Source organism: Taudactylus pleione, unplaced genomic scaffold (assembly GCF_031769625.1).
Source record: "Taudactylus pleione unplaced genomic scaffold, aTauple2 ptg000115l, whole genome shotgun sequence".
Taxonomy (NCBI): domain Eukaryota; kingdom Metazoa; phylum Chordata; class Amphibia; order Anura; family Myobatrachidae; genus Taudactylus; species Taudactylus pleione.
Genome location: NW_028284517.1, coordinates 2,999,293 through 3,020,338, shown reverse-complemented (window position 1 = coordinate 3,020,338; position 21,046 = coordinate 2,999,293). Strand labels below are relative to the sequence as shown.

At 47.7% G+C, this 21,046-nt stretch overlaps 1 protein-coding gene across 3 annotated transcripts in view; it reads left to right on the top strand.

Moving 5' to 3' along the window:
- MAST2 (microtubule associated serine/threonine kinase 2) overlaps window positions 1-21,046 on the top strand; it is a 244,730-nt gene that overhangs the window by 23,823 nt on the left and 199,861 nt on the right. For all 3 annotated transcript variants that reach the window (XM_088471619.1, XM_088471618.1, XM_088471623.1), the window contains exons 2-3: window positions 3,705-3,852; window positions 18,580-18,722. In XM_088471619.1, the coding sequence (XP_088327745.1) occupies window positions 3,705-3,852; window positions 18,580-18,722 (291 nt within the window). The remainder of the gene's footprint in view (window positions 1-3,704; window positions 3,853-18,579; window positions 18,723-21,046) is intronic.

Below are 21,046 nucleotides of genomic sequence, written 5' to 3'. Positions count from 1 at the left end.
ACAACCATATATCAATTTCATATTGATACTGCCCACAAATGACTTATCATGGGGCCCCCCACAGATTTATTCCAGTTGTGCAGGAGATAATGTTGTCTGTGATGTTTGATAAGGATGGAAGTTATCTCACGTTCTCCCGGCAAGCCTAGGTGTATATTTATATCTGTGTGCACTTTGGTCGGATGACGTCTCGGCATGCCTGAGGGTACGGATCACAAGGTGACTCATTGTATGCAGCCAGCTGTAACCTTGGGGTGAAATCGCCGGCGATATTCTTCTGGTTTCACTCTCTTAGCCCAGGAATCGGCGCCTCCAGAATGCGGTAAATGCTCAAAAGGCGAGAAACCTGTAAAAACTTAGCAAAATCCCCACAAGACCGGTGTATTGTACATTTTGTTTGAAGCAATAAAGATATTTTTTTTAAGTAAAGGTGCGTATCCACTAACAGACATAGAAACGACAGCACTATTACGACATTGTAATCGTGCTATCGTTTGTATGTCTGTGATGTGCCTACACTGGACGGTCAGTGCAGGCACATCCATCATCCCCGTACATGCAGAGCCTGACGTGATCGTTGAGTTTACCAGCATGTACAGGCGATGATAGATGTCGGAAACGACCAGCGGGCAGGCGCATCGCTGGTCGTTTTTGACATTTAAATGCCCGACTTGCTGACTATTTGCAGGCGATTGAACGATAACGATGTCATTACCGTTCAATCGTCCTGTTTAATCGCCTAGTGGATACGCGCCTTGAGAGGGAACCGCACTGACCAAATCCCAGGAGCCAAGGCGCAGAAGATGTTACAATTGGCGCCATCTCCGTTTATCTATCCTGGTCTCACTGGGTCCTGGCTAACACTCCGGCACCCAGAAAGCAGACGAGGGATAATGGTCGTGCTGTTACTACAGGGGCAACCAAATGGGTCTTCTGTGACTAATCAGGGGCTTCCATAGCTAAAAAGTAATAAGAAAAGAAACTTGCCGCACATATTTTATTTGTTTGGTCGCTATAACAGTGCACAATATGTTTTTGGTTCCCAGTATTTGGAGAACCCCAGCTTAGCATTAAGGAACATTTCTTGTGTTGTGATGTATGTATATATATATATATAGATAGATAGATAGATATATAGCATATTTTCTTTCTAGAGCGTAATATGGCGTAGAATATATGTATTACGCTGTTCTCAGAGGAAGTCCTGTCAGACTCCATAACAGATATAAAACTTTCCCTCCGATTCAGCAATATCTCAGTGAGGTGACCCGATTAATAAAGCAGCATATAGGGCCTGGTTCTGAGGCATCCTCTGTGTCTTTATGCTGATGCCGCTACAAAGACCACCCCTGGTGTACGTCCGTAGCTCCCAGTGTTTGCATTAGCCCTATGGAAGGTGTAGTTTTTCTGTCACTGAATGGCGGCCTATGTGAGCGGCTTGTGCATCTGCTTTCTGCGACAGTCCCATAAGGCGCAACTTCTCCGTGCATCCTGTTACCTCTAGGTCATCATCCAGGAACACCCCTTACGTATTTCGCTACCGTGCATCTAAATTTGATCTGTGACACTCTATGGGAGCATTTTAATTCTGCGTAATGTGGATAGCACCAGTAAGGAGTTCCCGGGGACTTTCAATTGACTGCGCTGTTAAGTCCGACCAGAGGATTTCGGCTCGCACCCTCCTGAGGTACAAGCAGAAACCTGACTTAAGTGCCAGCTGCGATGCTGTTTTGTGCGGCGCTGACCCCATCGCGGCAGACAATTAATTGGAGAATGCTGGTTACTGCATCTAAACAGGTGCGTTAACCGCCATCTCCCGACTACGTGCAGAGAGCGATGGGGACAATTGATTAGCCCCGGGAACTTCTTCCCAGTGCTATTCACATCGCATTGAATTAAATCTCCCCCCTATGAACAAAATCGATATGAATGCCCGGTGGGACTCGGTTGTATGCGCAGAAGAAAAAACATTGGCTGTTTGCGTGATTATCGGCGTCTAGTGTTTTATTCGGATAAGACACTAGACATAAAATGAGCAGTATTGGGATAAAAGTACAAATATATTTATTGTAGCATGTTCTGTGAATGTCTTGTGGTTATTAAAGTGTTTAACTATCAGGCATGTAGTAATCACATTAGACTGTCTGCAACATGTCCCATTGGTTTTTATAGGAACGGCTTCCTCACACCAGCCGCACAGGTTAATATGTAACCTCAATGAGACCTTTCACACTCTCCCGTCCTTCATCATTGTACTGCCAAACATCAGGTTATTACAGGGGGTGTCTGGGAGACTGCTCATATATAGACATTGCTGTGAAACACAGAATGACACCAGAATGATACGCCAATGTGTCTGTAAGTGAATACAGGCCAATAAGTTAAAGTTCTGTGAACGTGGGTCACACTCTAAACCTGTTTGCCTTTAGGGAAGTGATTTTATATCAAATCTGATGGGCAAATAATGATGTGTCCGCCAGGTGTTACAGGTGTACATAGCTCTGGGATACATGAATAGGAAATGGCCTTTATGGTTGTTATATAAGACCACTTTGGTTATTAGGAAGGTTCTTGTCTACTCAGTGACCCTGTCGTGAAACAGGATCTCTATATACTGTGTATATTTAGGTTAGGCCTGTATTCGTGACATCAGAATTTGGATTATTTTTCGAGGCCTCCCGTTGAGGGATATTTGGTAGGACTGTGAGGAAGAGGAAGGTTCCCCTCACGGTGCAGGACCTATTCTGGATACCCGGAGTATTTGCGACTGAGGGGTGAAGGCCAGACACTCAGCATTATGTAATTGGGTGCAGAGCAAATATAGGTAATGGTGTGTGTTCTGGAATCTCTGCTTACCGTATAATAAAGCGCTTTCACTCCCAGCCGGTCGGACCTGTGCGCCGCTGGCGGCAGGTTATATTAGCAGGTTGGGGATTATTAAGAGATTAAGGGTAGTGCAACATAAAATGACGTTTAATGTAGTAAATGTTAGGAAGGGCTCAGGTGTAATTATACTCCTAGCTGACATTCTTACCTGAGGCTCTGTATATAAATAAATGCACATAATCCGCACGTAGCACACCGTAGCTGTAGGCTCGCGGGAACAGGGTTTGGGTAGCCAGGAAGATACGGAGTAATGCTGGCAGTTCCCATAACTTGTCTGTGTGTACAGCCAGCAGTGTGTAGTGATAGCCCTGGGCCTGGCTCTGTAATCCTTATAGATAAAGTGACAGTATTATAGGAGACCAGATCAGCATGACATTAGGATGTTTCTCATGGCTCATTCTTGCAAGGAGTCAGCGCTATAGAATGTCGTCATATCCTTCAATCATATTTTTACACCTGCATAGTCCTGTGTGGTTTATTTGTTGACATTTTGGTTATAATCTATATATTGCTCAGTGATTTTGATCACAGCGTTGCGCTGAAACCTCCCAGCTGTGTGTATCACTGGGAGCAAATGTCGAGATTGTAACTGAAAAGCTCTCGTGTTATACATAGATTATTTACTTTTGTGGTCAAAATGTTTAGCATGCTAGCTGCAATGTAATATATATGCATACACAAAATATAGTGTTTGTATATCTATAGGCATGTATTCCAACTAGCATGCTACACACAGACCTATACATACCTTTTGTGTGGCTCATTGTATATTATACGCCTCTCTCCCAGCTAAAGCAAGCCTCTTGTTTGTGTTACAGGATATTGTTCCCCCACCTGCCTCCCTGCTGTTCAGAAAACTAAGCAACCCTGATCTGTTCTCCTCTACGGGGAAGGTGAAGCTGCACCGCCAGCTGAGCCAGGACGATTGCAAACTCCGCAGAGGAAGTCTAACCAGCACACTAACGGGTGAGTGATGGCATAGACCTCAGAACAAGAACTGCAAATAGCCTCCAAGTGGTACTTGTTTGCTCTCCTAGATGTTCATATGTTTTTTATTGATTTGATTTAATGTTTGTGGGGTCAAAAATGTGCCTGAGCCAATTGTTTTAAAGATATTTGACCACCAGTATAATAAAACTTTCTGAATGGACATAAACTCTGTGTCCGTTCCCTATTTAAAAAAAAAAATAAATAATAATAAAAAGTAATGTTTTTTTTTTTTTTTTCATTGAACTTTTCAAACATACAAAAAGGAGACCATAAAAACATAAAATATGCTGCTCTACAGAGACCATTCATAGAAGATCAAATAGAGAGTTTAATTACAACTTATACCAGCGTATCATCAATAAATGTTTAAAGGGCATCCATAACCAGGTATAGAACAGCTAGTTATTTGCAGATACAAACATATGTACAGAAAGGCACCTGTAGGACATATATAGGCCTTTGAGGGCCCTTCTTCCAATACATACTGAGTTCTGCCATAATCAAATTTAGGAGGGCATTGTCTACTATTATACTGGAGATATTTCTGCATAACCGTGGCATTAACCAAACCAATCCAACCTTGTATAGTCTGAGCCTGGGGAGCCGCCTGCTTTCTAGCTATACTGCACTTCGCTAACATACAAATGATGGATTAACTTAGGGAGTCTAGGAGACCCAAACCAAAAATGCTAATTCTGGGGAATAGTAGAGGAAGACAAATCCCTATTTTATCAACACAGACAGATCACTACCGGAGTCAAAAAGGAGGAGATGACAGGGCAGGACCAAAGCAGGTGACAAAAGTCTGCATCCAAGGCCTCACATTCCGGACAGTTGGTGTACAAAGAGCATGACGAGTTTACAAGTGAGGAAAAAATATAGAATGGAGAAGGTCAAACAACTATAAAACCGTCATGCAAATAAACTTGAGCAATAGCTGTAACACCACTAGGGATGCACCTTCCAAAGATTTCACTTACGGAAACGGCCCATTAAACCACATAGGGGAGCAAGGATCTACCCCATGTTCACTATACAATTTTTTGAGCACTATGCCAACCAAGCTTGCCTGTATCAAATGATGGGGACCAGCTCTATGCATCAAGAACTGGAGCAAAGTATGATGATACCCAGCCTGTTGAATCAAGGATCAGTGTAAGTCCCCACGTACCAGTGCAGACAGCCATTCCACAAGGTGCATGGGCTGAGCAGCTAAATACGTCTCATATACAGTAAAGCTAAACCACCCTGAGCCCTAGATCGTTACATAGCTTGAAAGCATATACGAGTACTTTTACCTGCCCATATAAAGGATTTAAAACTAATAATGCAGAATATAAATAGGAGTATATTGGAGGACATAAAGCAGTTTTTGTTTGGCCCACAATCTTAAATAGGTTCACCCTGCATGTGACAAGCAGAGGTAGCTTCTTCCAAGCCCTAGATATGAAAGAAATATATATTTGGTGTTGTACATTCAGAACCACATCATTCTCTGCACCATTACACAAATATTTAAAGTGATTTGTCCATCTCAAGGGAAAATGTTAATTTCTACTTCAGGGTCCATAGGGTATCCACAGGATACCTTGGGGTATAGGTGTGACGTCAGTCGCAGGGCACCAAAGAGTTAAGCTTTCAGCCTCCCAGGATGCACTAGGTCCCCCTCCTATACCCCGCCCCCGGGCCAAGGCACCTCAGTTTAGTTTGGTGCCCGGCCGGAGTCGGGTGCACCTGTTGGAGTGGGGGCTAGAAGAGCCCCTGAAGCTTTTTCTTCATGCAGCTGTGGCTGCACATCTGGATGAACAGCATGGACAGTCAGTCCTGACGTCCATGCTGTCTTCCCTACACCCCGCCGGTACCAGAACGCCGGTACTGATCCGGGGATGCTGGTGGGCGTCTGGGGTCACAGCTAGCGGTGACCCCAGATGCTCCGGACCATGGCCGGATTCAAGGGGGACAGAGGTAAGCAGCGGGGTCCCGCGGTGGGTCCCCGCTGATCACATGGTCCTAAGTCCCCAGGCAGGGGGCTCCCTGGGGACTGGCTGCAGCGTGGAGCCAGGCGACCAACCTGCGCTTCCACTACCCCCTGGGACAGCGGACCGCAGCAGAGCGGTAGCGCTGCGGCGTCCCAGGGGTTAAATGCATGCCAGGGGAGCGCGCCTTCCCTGTCTCACAGCCGGCGCCTCCCCCGCTGCACACAGCCCTCTCTGCATGCTGCCGACTGGTCCTGTGGCAGCGCTCCTCCCCCAGGCCAGCCTCCTCTCTGCTCCTCGGCGGCCATCTTCTCCAGAACGCATGGTGAACGCTGCTGGAAGCGCTGGACGGAAGCATCGTGGTCTGGGTCCCCCCGCATACCTCTCCTCCGCTGTGGCTCAGGTCTGTGTATGCAGCGCTGTGTCCTACCAGGCCCTGTGTCTGTGTAGTTGAGTAATCAGCGCTGTTAGTGCAGGAATTGTTATTTCTCTGCATTGTATGTGACTGTGCTAGCGCTGCTGCCTGTAACTTTTCTTCTCTAAACTGTCAGCTTTATTACTGTCCCTGTTCTTCTGCTAAAGCCCTTGCGGTGCGGTGCTGCAGGGTGGTCTCTCGCCTATTTAATACTTAATTGGTGAGAGAGGTCACATACGTGGTGCCATCATGTCTGAAAGTGATTTTCCCCTCCGGCTACAGTGTACCACGTGCAAAGTACCGTTAGCGGAGGGGGAGGGTAGCGCGGAGGGCATTTGCCGGCAGTGTTTGTCCATGGCGCGGCCTATTACGGTTACAGCACCGGTACAGGAGCCGCCCTGGGCTTGTTTCGCTCAGGCGTTAACAGCTTTAGTGGGCCAGTTAGCTCCGCAGCCCGCGTTTACTCCGAGGGGTTTGTCCCAGCAGTCTGTGGTGTCGTCACCCATGCAGGGGTTCCCACGACAATTGGTGGTACCCCACAGTCTCCCTATTTCCCCGCTCCCGGGTTCTCAGGAGCCAGCGTGGGTTAACTCCCTGACGAGTTCTGTACAGCACTTGTCGGATGTGTTGCAAGGGGAGTCTGTGATGCGGCCTCATAAAAGGCCGGTGGCGTCTCTGTCCGCTCCTTATGAGGATGACGAAGGGACGTCTGATGATGAGGAGATTCTTGATCCTTACGATCAGGAACCTCTCCATACTAAGGACGCTGATGCTAAGTCCAAAGTATATATTCCTGGACTTATTCGGGCGGTCCGCACAGCCTTGGTGATTGAGGACGAAGTTCCCCCAGCGGCTAAATCTAAGTATGCCTTTTTCAAAGATGTGAAGGGCGATGCCACAGTCTTTCCTCTTTCGGGTCAGTTGGTGGACCATTTAGAGGAGGCGTGGAAACAACCTGGCAAAAGATACCAGCCGCAGAGACGCCTGGCGGTGGCTTATCCGTTCGCGGATAATTATTTTGCTAAGTGGGAATCCCCTCCACAGGTGGATTCTCACGTGACCCGTCTTGTCCGTAGTGCCACATTGCCGATGCCATCCATGTCCTCCCTTAAGGATGCTACGGACCGCAAGGTAGAAATCTGCCTGAAGTCCGCTTATTCCCTTGCAGGGGGGGCAGCACGGCCGGCTATGGCCATTTGCTGGGTTGCCAGAGCGATGGAGCGCTGGGCGGATTCATTAGAGGCTTCTTTTGAATCCGACTGTCCGGCCGAACAGGCGGAGTTGATTGGCAATCTCCGTGATTCGGCCACCTACATCAACGAGGCGGCTCTAGACATTAGTACTCTGGTGTCTAGAATTTCTTCAGCAGCGGTAGCTGCTCGTCGCACCTTGTGGCTGCGATCCTGGAAGGCGGACGCAGATTCCAAGAAAGGTCTGGAAGCGTTGCCGTTTACCGGAGAAGTTCTCTTCGGTCCGGATCTGGATAAGATTGTGGCCACGCTGGCGGCAGCCAAATCTGCTTGTCTCCCGTCGGCCGCTGCTCCTTCTGGTTCGGGACCATCGTCCTTTCGGTCATCTAGGGCCCAGGGCAGGCCCAAACCACAGTCGTTTCCTCGACAGGCTGGCCCTAAGAAATCGGTCAAGCCCCGGAAGCAGGCATGGAGTACCAGACGTCCGGCCCCCAAGCCAGATGACAAGCCTGCGGCCTGACGGTCCGGGCCTCCCTTTGGGGGATCCCAGGGTGGGAGGCCGCCTGCTACAATTCGCCCAGTGTTGGTCGACCACTACGACAGACACTTGGGTTCTGGAGGTGGTTTCCCACGGATACGCCCTCTCCTTCCGGCACAGACCCCCGGCTCGCTTCTTCACCACGGGTCTCCCATCAGACCGGAACAAGGCTACGGAGCTGCGGAAGGTATTGCACACTATGCTCCAGGCTGGAGTTATAGTGGCGGTTCCATTCTCCCAGAGGGGCCAGGGTTTCTATTCAAATCTATTTTTGGTACAGAAACCCAATGGGTCATATCGTCCGATTCTCAACCTCAAAGCACTCAACAAGTCTTTGCGGGTCCCGAAGTTTCGGATGGAGACCCTACGGTCCATCATTCTGGCGCTGGAACCTGGGGACTACTTGGTGTCATTGGACATACAGGACGCTTACCTGCATGTCCCTATTCTTTGACGCCATCAACAGTTCCTCAGGTTTGCAATCCGCAGCGACCACTTCCAGTTTCGGGCGTTACCTTTTGGCCTGGCAACAGCACCACGTGTTTTCACCAAGGTGATGGCGGTCATGGCGGCTTCTCTGCGGCTGCAGGGAGTCCGCATGTTGCCGTATTTGGACGACCTGTTATTGGTGGCAGGATCTCCAGAGCTCCTGTTACGCCACTTGGACCTGACCATTGCACTGCTGCAACGGCACGGCTGGCTAATCAACTGGCAGAAGTCCACTCTAATCCCGTCTCGGAGGATTCTGCATCTTGGAGCCTTATTGGACTCGGGACAGCAAAGGATCTTCGTGACGGAGGACAAGATCTCTGCTTTACAGTCAAGGGTGCGCAGTTGCCTGCACAGCCGCCGGGTGTCCTTACACTCGGCGATGAGGTTACTGGGCTCCATGGTGTCGGTGTTCGACATGGTGGAATACGCCCAGTTTCACTCCAGACCTCTGCAGCACCTGATCCTGTCCAAGTGGAACGGGCTGACTCAGTCTTTGAAGTCCCAGACGATTGTGCTCACCCAGGAGGTTCGCCTGTCCCTTGCGTGGTGGTTACAGACGACCCACCTCAACAAGGGACGTCCGTTCTGGGTTCCAAATTGGGTCCTGTTGACAACGGACGCCAGTCTTCGGGGCTGGGGAGCAGTTTCGGGTCCACACTTGTTCCAGGGCAGGTGGACGCCGACAGAAGCGGAGCTTCCAATAAATATCTTGGAACTCCGTGCGGTCTTCAATGCTCTCCAGCAGGCACAGCGGTTTCTCCAGGGTCGCCCGGTGCAGGTCCAGTCGGACAACGCTACCACCGTGGCCTACATAAACAGGCAAGGAGGAACTCGCAGTCGGGCGGCTCTCGTAGAGGTCTCTCGGATCCTGGTTTGGGCGGAGCGCAATCTTCCGGCCATATCAGCGGTCTTCATCCCGGGAGTGCTAAATTGGGAGGCGGACTTTCTAAGTCGCCAGGACGTTCATCCGGGGGAATGGTCCCTGCACCCGGACGTTTTTCAACTACTGGTGGACAGGTGGGGTCTTCCAGAAATCGACCTCATGGCGTCCCGGCACAACAACAAGTTGCCGGTGTACGGGTCTCGCACAAGAGACGAAGGGGCGTCTCTGGTGGATGCTCTGTCCGTCCGGTGGACGTTCCGGTTCGCATACCTGTTCCCTCCGGTCTCCCTTCTTCCACGGGTAATCCGGAAATTCAAACAGGAAGGAGGGACGCTCCTGTTGATAGCTCCCGCGTGGCCCAGACGGCACTGGTTCTCAGACCTTCAGGGTCTGTCCGTGGACAGTCCTCTGCGGTTGCCGCTACGACCGGACCTTCTGTCTCAGGGTCCTTGCCTTCACCCGGACCTGACTCGGCTGTCTTTGACGGCGTGGCTGTTGAGACGGCCATGCTGAGGTCCCGGGGGTTTTCCAGCTCTGGGGTGGGTACCATGTTACGAGCTCGGAAACCGTCTTCCGCAAGGATATACCATCGCGTGTGGCATACGTTCTTCCAGTGGTGTCGACCGAGAGGTTATGCACCGCGGGAGTTTCGTCTGTCTCGGATTCTCGCCTTCCTGCAAGCGGGACTAGATCATGGGCTTCGCCTTGCTTCTTTGAAGGTACAGGTTTCGGCCCTATCTGTCTGGTTTCACCGTAGGATTGCTACAATCCCGGATGTGCGCACCTTTATGCAGGGTGTTCTCCGCATTCAGCCGCCCTTTGTTCCACCTGTGGCGCCTTGGGATTTGGCTGTGGTCCTGAGGGCTCTCCAAGGACCGCCGTTTGAACCACTGGGCTCAGTGGATCTTAAATGGCTAACAGCTAAGACTGTTTTCCTTCTGGCCATTGCTTCGGCCAGACGTGTTTCTGAGTTAGGGGCTCTTTCTTGTAGACCCCCTTTCTTGGTTTTTTATGGGAACAGGGCAGTGCTCCGCACTCGGCCCGAGTTTCTTCCCAAAGTTGTTTCCCAGTTTCATGTTAACGAGGAAATAGTTGTTCCGGCCTTTAACTCACCGGGTCTTTCCATGGGTGAGGCCTCTTTGGATGTTGTGCGGGCCTTAAGGACTTATGTTGACCGCACTTCTTCGTTTAGGAAGTCGGACGCTTTGTTTGTCCTCTATGGCTTCCGTAAAAAAGGGTTGGCCTGCTTCAAAGCAAACTTTGGCAGCCTGGATCCGTATGGCTATTTCTGAAGCTTATCTTCATGAAGGCCTACCGGTCCCTCCTTCTCTGAAGGCTCATTCCACTAGGTCTGTGGGTCCTTCGTGGGCAGCTCGACGTGGTGCCTCGGCAGTTCAGATCTGCAAGGCTGCTACGTGGTCTTCTGTCCATACCTTCGTGAGGTATTACAGGTTTGACACCTTCGCCTCTCAGGATGCTTCCTTCGGGCGGCGGATTCTCCTTTCTGCACAGGAGCGTCCCCACCCTTAAAGGATACTGCTTTGGGACATCCCCAAGGTATCCTGTGGATACCCTATGGACCCTGAAGTAGAAAATATGAGATATGGTAAGAACTTACCCTTGTTATCTCTATTTCTACGAAGTCCATAGGGTTCCACAGGACTCCCGCCCTGTCGCACCTGTGCTGCAGATGGGCTTTGCTCTGGTCACCGGTTTTCCGTCTCCCTCTGGTGAGAATGTGATTCTTGTATGTGTCCAGATCTTTGTTCTCTCTCTTCCTTCTCCTCCTCCGGCCTATGGCTTGGTAACTAACTGAGGTGCCTTGGCCCGGGGGCGGGGTATAGGAGGGGGACCTAGTGCATCCTGGGAGGCTGAAAGCTTAACTCTTTGGTGCCCTGCGACTGACGTCACACCTATACCCCAAGGTATCCTGTGGAACCCTATGGACTTCGTAGAAATAGAGATAACAAGGGTAAGTTCTTACCATATCTCATATTATTGCAGTTGGAAGAAACTATAATGTATTGCAAAATTAGATGACATGTCCCTATTGACTTTATTTCCGAATAATTCAAAAGTATTCATCCTCACTAGTAGAGCAGACAGACATCCCAAGCTCTGATAACAACAGTAGCATGTCACTTGCGTACAATGCTATTTTGTGTTCCCGCCCAGGTATCAGAGACTGATAAGCCTTCTATCAAGGGAGACATTCTGATGGCGCAAGCTAGTGGCTCAATAGTGATTGCGAATAATGTAGGGGAAAGAGGGTGACCCTGGCCAGGGGGAAAGAAATAGTAACAAAATGACATGTACCCTTGACAGAGGACCCTTCCAAAGCGAGGGCAGACCTCCCAAAAGTATGGCAACCTTCGGGCGGCATACCTGTAGATGGGAGTACAACCCATCTACAGGTATGCTGTATAAGGTTGATAGCAGTAGATTCACCTGTTATAAAGGCATTCTTATCTGGATGATTTAATTCTATAATGCCCTTATTAAGACGGAGAGCTAGAAGTTTTACATCTACACGGAGGAAGGAAATGGGACAATATGATATGGGAAGGGAAGGGAAGGATCTGTACTGGGCATAGGAAATCTAACTATTAAGGCTATGCCATGGAAGAGGAAAGGAACCCTGCCTCAAGTACCATATTAATGATATCAAGGAATTTTGGAAAAGAAGACCCCAACTGCGCCTTATACAGTACATTTGTCCCCTCTTACCTGAATTACATTGTCCCACACACCGGGAACCCTTGTCCTGCACTAGTGTTCATTCTAGCACCCAGCACCTGTCACAACCTGTGCAGTTCATCTTTCCTGTCTGGGGTGGTGCTCTCTGCTATGGTGCTTCTAGAACACTCTGCTAATGCAACAAACTGTTGAGCTACAGACCAGAGTGTGCTAGAAGCACCAGAGTAGAGAGTGACCCCCCAGGCAGGAAAAATAAACTGTGCAGGGTGCTAGAATGATCACTACTGCACTGTTAGATTCTGTGATACTCTAGTAGGTCGCAATCATTCCATTGTTAGACCGACCTTTCCAGTAGCCATTGTCAGGGTGTCTGATATTGCATTAGGACCATGAATTTGATAACAAGATCAGGAAAAGGAGCTGACATAGAATTCATTTAGCGTCTTCTTTATGTATTGGTTCCACCGTTGTATGGGGGATAAATATAAATGAGAGACCCAACAGGGCAGTGAGGGGACAACTGTCATGCCGGGAAGGATGAGCAAGGGGTGTAGGGGTTACTTTAGAAAGACAATACTTTGATTATGATGGTGGCTTGTGGTCATATATTGAATCTCAGAACGAGAAGGGGTGTCCAAAAGGCCCCAAAGGTTTCCGCCTAATTCTGAAAACTTGAAAACTTCCCTAGTACTGTTCTTACTGGTAACTGTTGTATTGCGATTATTGAGAGTGGACTTGGACAATGTTTATTATTACTCTCTGGCTATATGCTCTGCGGTGCCTTCGGTGTCTTATGTTTGCAACTTATTTATATTACGAACCCTTGTACTTACGGTATTGCGAGATAATGCAGATTGACCTTGAAGTCTCCCTGCTGTTCTGGTGTCTGTGCAGTACAGGGAGTAATGATGTTCTGGTGTTTGTGCAGTACAGGGAGTAATGATGTTCTGGGGTCTGTGCAGTACAGGGAGTAATGATGTTCTGGTGTCTGTGCAGTACAGGGAGTAATGATGTTCTGGTGTCTGTGCAGTACAGGGAGTAATGCTGTTCTGGTGTCTGTGCAGTACAGGGAGTAATGCTGTTCTGGTGTCTGTGCAGTACAGGGAGTAATGCTGTCCTGGTGTCTGTGCAGTACAGGGAGTAATGCTGTTCTGGTGTCTGTGCAGTACAGGGAGTAATGATGTTCTGGTGTCTGTGCAGTACAGGGAGTAATGATGTTCTGGTGTCTGTGCAGTACAGGGAGTAATGATGTTCTGGTGTCTGTGCAGTACAGGGAGTAATGCTGTTCTGGTGTCTGTGCAGTACAGGGAGTAATGCTGTTCTGGTGTCTGTGCAGTACAGGGAGTAATGATGTTCTGGTGTCTGTGCAGTACAGGGAGTAATGATGATCTGGTGTCTGTGCAGTACAGGGAGTAATGATGTCCTGGTGTCTGTGCAGTACAGGGCGTAATGATGTTCTGGTGTCTGTGCAGTACAGGGAGTAATGATGTTCTGGTGTCTGTGCAGTACAGGGAGTAATGATGTTCTGGGGTCTGTGCAGTACAGGGAGTAATGATGTCCTGGGGTCTGTGCAGTACAGGGAGTAATGATGTCCTGGGGTCTGTGCAGTACAGGGAGTAATGATGTCCTGGGGTCTGTGCAGTACAGGGAGTAATGATGTCCTGGGGTCTGTGCAGTACAGGGAGTAATGATGTCCTGGGGTCTGTGCAGTACAGGGAGTAATGCTGTCCTGGGGTCTGTGCAGTACAGGGAGTAATGCTGTTCTGGTGTCTGTGCAGTACAGGGAGTAATGATGTCCTGGTGTCTGTGCAGTACAGGGAGTAATGATGTCCTGGTGTCTGTGCAGTACAGGGAGTAATGATGTCCTGGTGTCTGTGCAGTACAGGGAGTAATGATGTCCTGGTGTCTGTGCAGTACAGAGAGTAATGATGTCCTGGTGTCTGTGCAGTACAGGGAGTAATGATGTTCTGGGGTCTGTGCAGTACAGGGAGTAATGATAAAGTGTTTATGGTGGGAATCCTTTGGTTGCTTGTATTATACAGGTTTCCGCCTGTCTACGTGATTTGTTTTCTTTGAACGTACTTTGGGTTAAGGCTGGGGAAAATCTAACCAATCCCAAATATGTATTTGTCACTGTAACTGTACCATGTCAGGACTTCTGACAGTCACAGTCTTATTATACATATATTCTGAATTTTACAGGGAATGTCTATGACTGTATTGGACAATAGTAATTTGTGTCATTTTTATGTGTAATATTGTTATAAGTAATTACATGATGTCTCTGGTTTGATTGTCCCCTTTATCATGACCTCTGACTGAGACGCCGTTTATTTGTGTAGTGAATTCTAAGGGTCTCCCAGAACAAATACCCCCCTATTGGTTCTCTGTAGCTGCTCTGCAACCTCCAAGCTGGCACCATCTTCGTGTCTGGCGATGAGTACATAGATCTGTTATTTCAAATGACTTCCTATCTCTGCTGTACCAAGATACCCCAAAAACAAGCTGCTCACTATATGTTGCCCAGTGCCCTCCACAGTTCAGCTTCCACAGTTCAATATATAAATAAAAAAGTCTCCTGTGACATTTACTAGTTTTGTTTTTTTTCTTGCCGCATAGTCCCATCAAATAACCAGGGATGGAATCTCGCTACTGAGAAAGTGATATCTAATGTGTGAAAAGATAATGTAGAAAAAATACTCGGGGTAATAATGTGGCAGAAAATTGTAACATAATCCAGACCAGTCATAAACAGTAAAACATCTATTTGATATAGCATTTCTAGCTATCTAAATAACTGACAAAATCTAGATTACTTGTAATAAAACCGGTATATGTTTAAGCAGCCGGCGGACCCAATGCCGACCGCCGGCTTTCAAACTACTTAATCGCGGCGAGGGTTAAATGACAGGCGTCTAAATCTAGACGCCTGTCATTTTACCAACGCCGGGAGACCGGCGCCCGGGCATCCCGATTGAAGGGATGCCGGGCGCGGGCAGTCGCGCGGGAGGGGGGGGGGGTGAGGTTTAGGGCTCCCGGGGGAGACTTAGGGTTAGGCACCCCCCCCAGGAGGCTAGGGGGAGGGAGGGTTAGGGTTAGGCACTTAGAGGGGCGGATTAGGATTAGGCACGGGGGGGGGGGGAGGTTAGGGTTAGGCACCCTAAGGGAGATTAGGGGGTAAAATGAGGTTTGTTTATACTTACCTTAGAACGATCAGGAATTCCTCCTCTGTCGGGCTGCCACTGCCGGAATTTGAACCGCCGTGCATGCGGCCGGTGGTAAATCATACTGAATGTAATAAAACCATCACAGCAGTGGATACTGGTGAATAGATAGTTTATCACTGGATGTAAATAAAAATACACCTCTAAAATCTAATTTTCTCCTCTACTTAATAAACTGGTGGGTTAAGTAAAATAATTAACAAATTACACTGGTAACACAGATCAATAAATAAACAATACGTGACGTTTGGGCTGTTTTTGAGTTTTACACTTTCTTGAATTTTGCCCCAATTTTTCCTTTGGAGAATGAACTCCTCTAAAATGTGCGTTTGACTGTGTATGTGATCATTACAATAGGTCTCATTGAAGATTAACTTTTATTACCACTTTACTGGCTGTTCACCTCCTACTCACTTCATAACATTACTGGCCTCTGATTGACAACTAAGCAAATTCATCATGTAAAGACCCAGACCCAGCTCTTACTAACAGGGAAACTTCCTGGCAGCTCAATCATAACAAACCATATTTATTGTGAATAATAGTATGCTCACCGTGCCGCTAGGGTGGTGCCAGGTGGTGCAGTGCCGTCGCCGGGGGTAACGCCAGGTGGTGCAGTGCCGTCGCCGGGGGTAACGCCAGGTGGTGCAGTGCCGTCGCCGGGGGTAACGCCAGGTGGTGCAGTGCCGTCGCCGGGGGTAACGCCAGGTGGTGCAGTGCCGTCGCCGGGGGTAACGCCAGGTGGTGAGGTGCCGTCGCCAGGTAAAGGTAGGCCCTGGCGTCTGCGTCCTCCTGGTGGCCGCAGGTTCAGTCTCAAGTTGTGCTCCGCCTCCTGTTTGTGACGTGTCGTCACTACGTCTCCCATACATGCCTCGGGAGCGGAGCATACTGCTGCAACAAAAGGACGAGCCTCCTCTGAACAGCTCCGTGCCCATCAGCGGTGGCAGTCAGTGTCAGTCAAGGGAGACTCATCAGGACAATGGAAGAGCCACATGTGGCTCAAGATCCACTGGGTTGGCCATCGCTGTTCTAGAAGGTGCTAGTTAAATACCAAATAGAATCTGATTGGTTGCTATGGGCAACATCTCCACTTCTTAGTAAATCTACCCCTAGGTAGTGAAGTTCCGTCACCGGGGGTAACGCTAGGTGAAGTTACATCATCAGGGCCGTTTCCTGGGTGATGATGCATTTCCCCCTCTTATACACCTTTGCCGTTTGCTACCTGTCTGTGATGATGATTCTGGAACAAATACTCCACAGTCCCATCATTGGGAGTGACCTGGCCACAGAATGTGTAGGGGGTACATCTTTAGTACATGTTCTGTGTATTGTATAATTAGGGAAGGCACACTGGAACATTTATGGGTCTCAGTTATTTTTGACATTAGAAAAGTACAAACTGTACTAAACCTCTTATTCCCAAATAATGAGTATAGCACCTATTCACAGTGTAACGGAGGCAGCAGAAATGTGCTGGTGATATGAAGGCGTTAATATGGGGTGGGTGTTGTCCTATATAAATAGGGAAGTTACGGGACATGTTGTCTTGTAGCAACCATAAAATGTTATCTTATATTGGGGTTTAATTGTAGATAAAAAGCATGAAGCTGGCTGTGTTCTGTGGGAAGAAATGCCAGGATAAACCATTGGCCAGATGGGGATGTGGCAGGCAGAGAGCCGTTTATGTGACATAAGTGTTGTATGTGCTGCTGCGCTGTTCTAATGATTCTGAGAAGTGTTCTTACTGCGGATTTATATTATGTGGGGGGTAGTGTCTTGTGATTTCTGCCCATTGTCTTCCTTATAGTAATGATTGCTATTTGTCCATTCCATTTATCTGGGTAATGGTATTGCATCGGGCATGTTATGTGCCCATGATTTTCCAGGCACTGAAATGCAGTTGCATTAGTGCCAGTGAATGAGTTTCGGAATACTGTATTTCATTGGCTGGGAAGATCACCAGGTGCCCATGTGACAGCAGCCTTTATGTACTTCCACATGTGACAGACAGGCAGCTGGCCAGACCTTACACTCCTGTTATATAAGTGCTCACCTGTATAATAATGAACAGTCCTTATGTGATTTTTTTATTTTTATTTATTTTTTCTTCCCCAAGTTCTCTGTTAGCAGGGGATGCAGTCTATAAGCTGGCGGTCGAAATGCCGATCGCGGCTTCCCGACTCTCAAATCCTGGCAGGGGACTAATGACAGGCGTTGTCATTATCACTACGCCGGGTGCCCGGCACACCGAACAAAGGTAAGCCGGGCGCGGACAGGGTTAGGTTAGGGGCTCCTAGGGGGGGACTTAGGGCTAGGCCCCCCTTCCCCCGGGAGGGTTAGTGTTAGGCTAGGGGAAGGAGGGTTAGTTACCCCCGGGGGGAGGTTAGGGGTTAGGCACCCCCTCGGGAGACTTAGGTTTAGGCTGTGGGGACGGGGAGGGGGGTTAACTTTAGGCCCTAGGGGGGAGGTTAGGGTTAGGCACCCCTAAGGGAGGATTAGGGTTGGGGGGGGGGGGGGGGAGTGTTAGGAAAAAAAATTAACTTGTCGGGATCTCCATCTTCTAGCTTCCAGCGTCTGTATTTGGTCCACCGGGCTCATGTCTGGCGGTATTTAATACCGATTCCGTTAGCAGAAGGTTTGACTTTTGTATGAAGAGGAGTGAATAAAGAATATAACAGTTTATGTTGCTAGTACTTTGTGGACTATACTGCAAATCTATATAGGAGATTTATCAGGATGGGCGTAACGCGTACTAAGCAATTCCACTTTCATGACTCTGGGTGCACATATATAAATAGCAACTATAACATGGTTATATAGAGGAGCTGGGTCTTTCAGCCATTGTAGCATAAGCATGATTGCTGCCCTTTAACGAGCAGTTAATTTACATTGTATGGTCTAGTGTTAGAGAGGAAGTGAGGTCGATAGTGGGGAGTGTTCAGTTATCGGCTAGGTGTGGTCGCAATGCGCACATAATTACGTTACAGCATCCTGCACACCTCTATGGGGTGGAAGGAAGAATCTATGATGGTGGTTATGAAGGTACTGAGTACTGGGCGTAACACAGCCCACAGTCGCTAATTTTAGTTTCTCATAATCCCATATTTCTCTTTTTTAATCTAGATTTACATTTCGATTTTGCCTGCGACTCTGCTTTCTCATTTTCTATGAATCAATAGGTAAAATGTGTTAATCCTGCAAAATTAGAAATGAAAGATCTAAATTGTAGTTTTGGTTCTGCAGTGACTTGAATAATGATGAGTAATTGAATTCTGCATTCTCTTAAAGGGAAACAACTGCTTCCGCTATCTAACAGCGTGCACGGCGGAGTGGCCCAGCTAACATGGCAGCCCCCCGGAGAGTCGTCCAATCTGGTCCGGATGAGGAACCAATCACTTGGCCAGTCCGCCCCTTCTTTAACTGCTGGCCTGGTAAGTGACCTCCTACAGCACCCCAGCTGTTTATGTCTCTCTGTGCTCCACCGTCCTGGCTGACTGGATGGCAGACCCCTCACATTGTAATCTTGTGCCCAGTCGTTGGTGCCTCCAGTTGGTTTTTCGCTCACGCAGCTTAGTGTAGCCTAGTGATTATTTTGCATTTAATGGCTCTCTCTGTTTATCATGTTTTCACACAATGTCAAGTGTACCACAAGCTGTAGTTCTGGGTCTCTTGGCTGTATGTTAATTTTCCCTTATTTCAGCACTACTGGAAGACTGATTAGCGTGAATTTGGCCGAGGCCTGTCTATTGATGCTGACATCTCATGTTCATGGCACATTTGGGGTTTTGCGTTGTTTATACAGATGATTTTTTCTTGTTCTTAGCGGTAAGTGGGATATTTAGCATCTCTCCACTGGTTGAACACTTTCTTGAAGTTTAAGCTTCTCTCGATTATGTTTATAAACGTCCAACGCTGCATTCCAGGACGCAAGTAGCAGCTCATTAAGGGCCCGTAGTCTCTCCGTGCTGGAGCTGACGTTCTGTGCAGATGATGGAGTAACTGTGGTGATTCCTGCCAGCAGCTGGCTGTCCGGGCCAAGATAGGGATTTCATGTGATTCCAGTCTCCAGCTGTGTTTAACGCTTGAGTTTCCCAGAGATTCTGCTTACAATTTGTACAGTGTGAGTCTGGGGGCACGATATGGTCATTTCCCAGATCATCTGTCATTCCCAGGTGGTACTGTACCGAGAAGACAGGAGACGGACTCCTATTTTGCTGCTCTATGCGGATCCAAATCTCACAGGGTCCTGACAGGTGGTTTTTCTATTCTTTGTACTGCGGGACTAGTTGGACTAGTTATCACTGTTATGCAAAGTATCCTGTTTAACCTGGGAAACGAATGTTAGATGTTTATGTTCATAATTTCACGTGTCACATCTTTGCAGCAGTTGCGCCATATAGCTGCTTGAGGCACGCCAGGTCCCGTGAGACTCTGCTAGCGCCAGGCGTCTTTTATGCCAAAACTGCTTCTAAGTTGCAATGCGTATTGTATATCTTTGTGCAACTGAGTCTACGAATCAGCATGCGAAGTGCTAAGTTTGCAGTCTGTTACACACAGATATACACTACACGTGTCGCATGTCGAATTAATCGGCACAATCTCCTGGTGCGTCCTAGTCACATCGTGTCTGGGACGCCAGGCATGTCGCGCTGCGTGGCGTCTTGAGGATACATGTAGGAGGACACATCTGTACGTATTTTTTGTTTAGTGCACCCCTTGTTGTAAAAAGGAAAATATGGTGTTTTATAGAGGAAATCTAGTGTAAGAAAAATAATGAATGACTGGAATCATAATGGATAAGGGTTTGCTGCCATCTAGTGTTTGCTCAGAGTATCATTCCTGCATATTGTAAGCTATACTTTTCTTTCTGCTAGTTTTCAGTTTCTTTGGTAGGATTTTCTGCTTGTTCAGACACCAGTCATGTCCCCCTGGCCTAGTGATTTGATTTATCTGATCCTCAGTGATGTCTATCCCAACGGTAGTAGATTTAGCCACCCTAATCAGTTCCCATAATTGTGTATTATAAATGTAGCTTTATCATCACTGTGTAAATGTGGTTTTATTGCTGTGCTAAATAATGCTTTGGTATTCCCTACAATGTCTACTTGTATAATAGCCCGAATCATATATATATATATATATATATATATATATATATATATATATATATATATATATATATATAATCTGTGCATGCAGAGTATACCATGATACTGGCTATTGTTATACTAATATTTCTCGTCTTACTAAACTAAATTCACTTTTGGCAGAATATACGCAAGGGTTGATCTGAAACCATTCCTTTTGGACTGTTTTTTTTTGCTTTGCTAGTTTTATCTTCGATAATTTACCAAGCAAAAAAAATAATAAAAAAAAATCTTACAAGTCCATTCTCTTTATACTTCTGTTGACCTGATTGGGGGTTGCCATGCAGGCAAAGTTGTTAGTCATCACCCTTAGATTCCAAAGGAACACTGCCCCATGTGGCCGTATTGTCATATAGCATGCTATAATATAGTTTGCCACATTGACTAGTATGGAACTCTCATTTTGCGAGAAGAATAAATGTAGGGTTCACAAACTGTATATTTCTGATTTAATGTCCCTTTAATCCCTTTATAAAAACATCTGCTTGCGCTCTAAGCATGCGTCATTATTGTAGAAGCTCAACCGTAGTGAAACATCGGAAGCACCGTATGTCTGTGGGCTGGTTCCAGTCCTGGGCGGTTGTGCAGCTGATCTGGCTGTGGTTGGT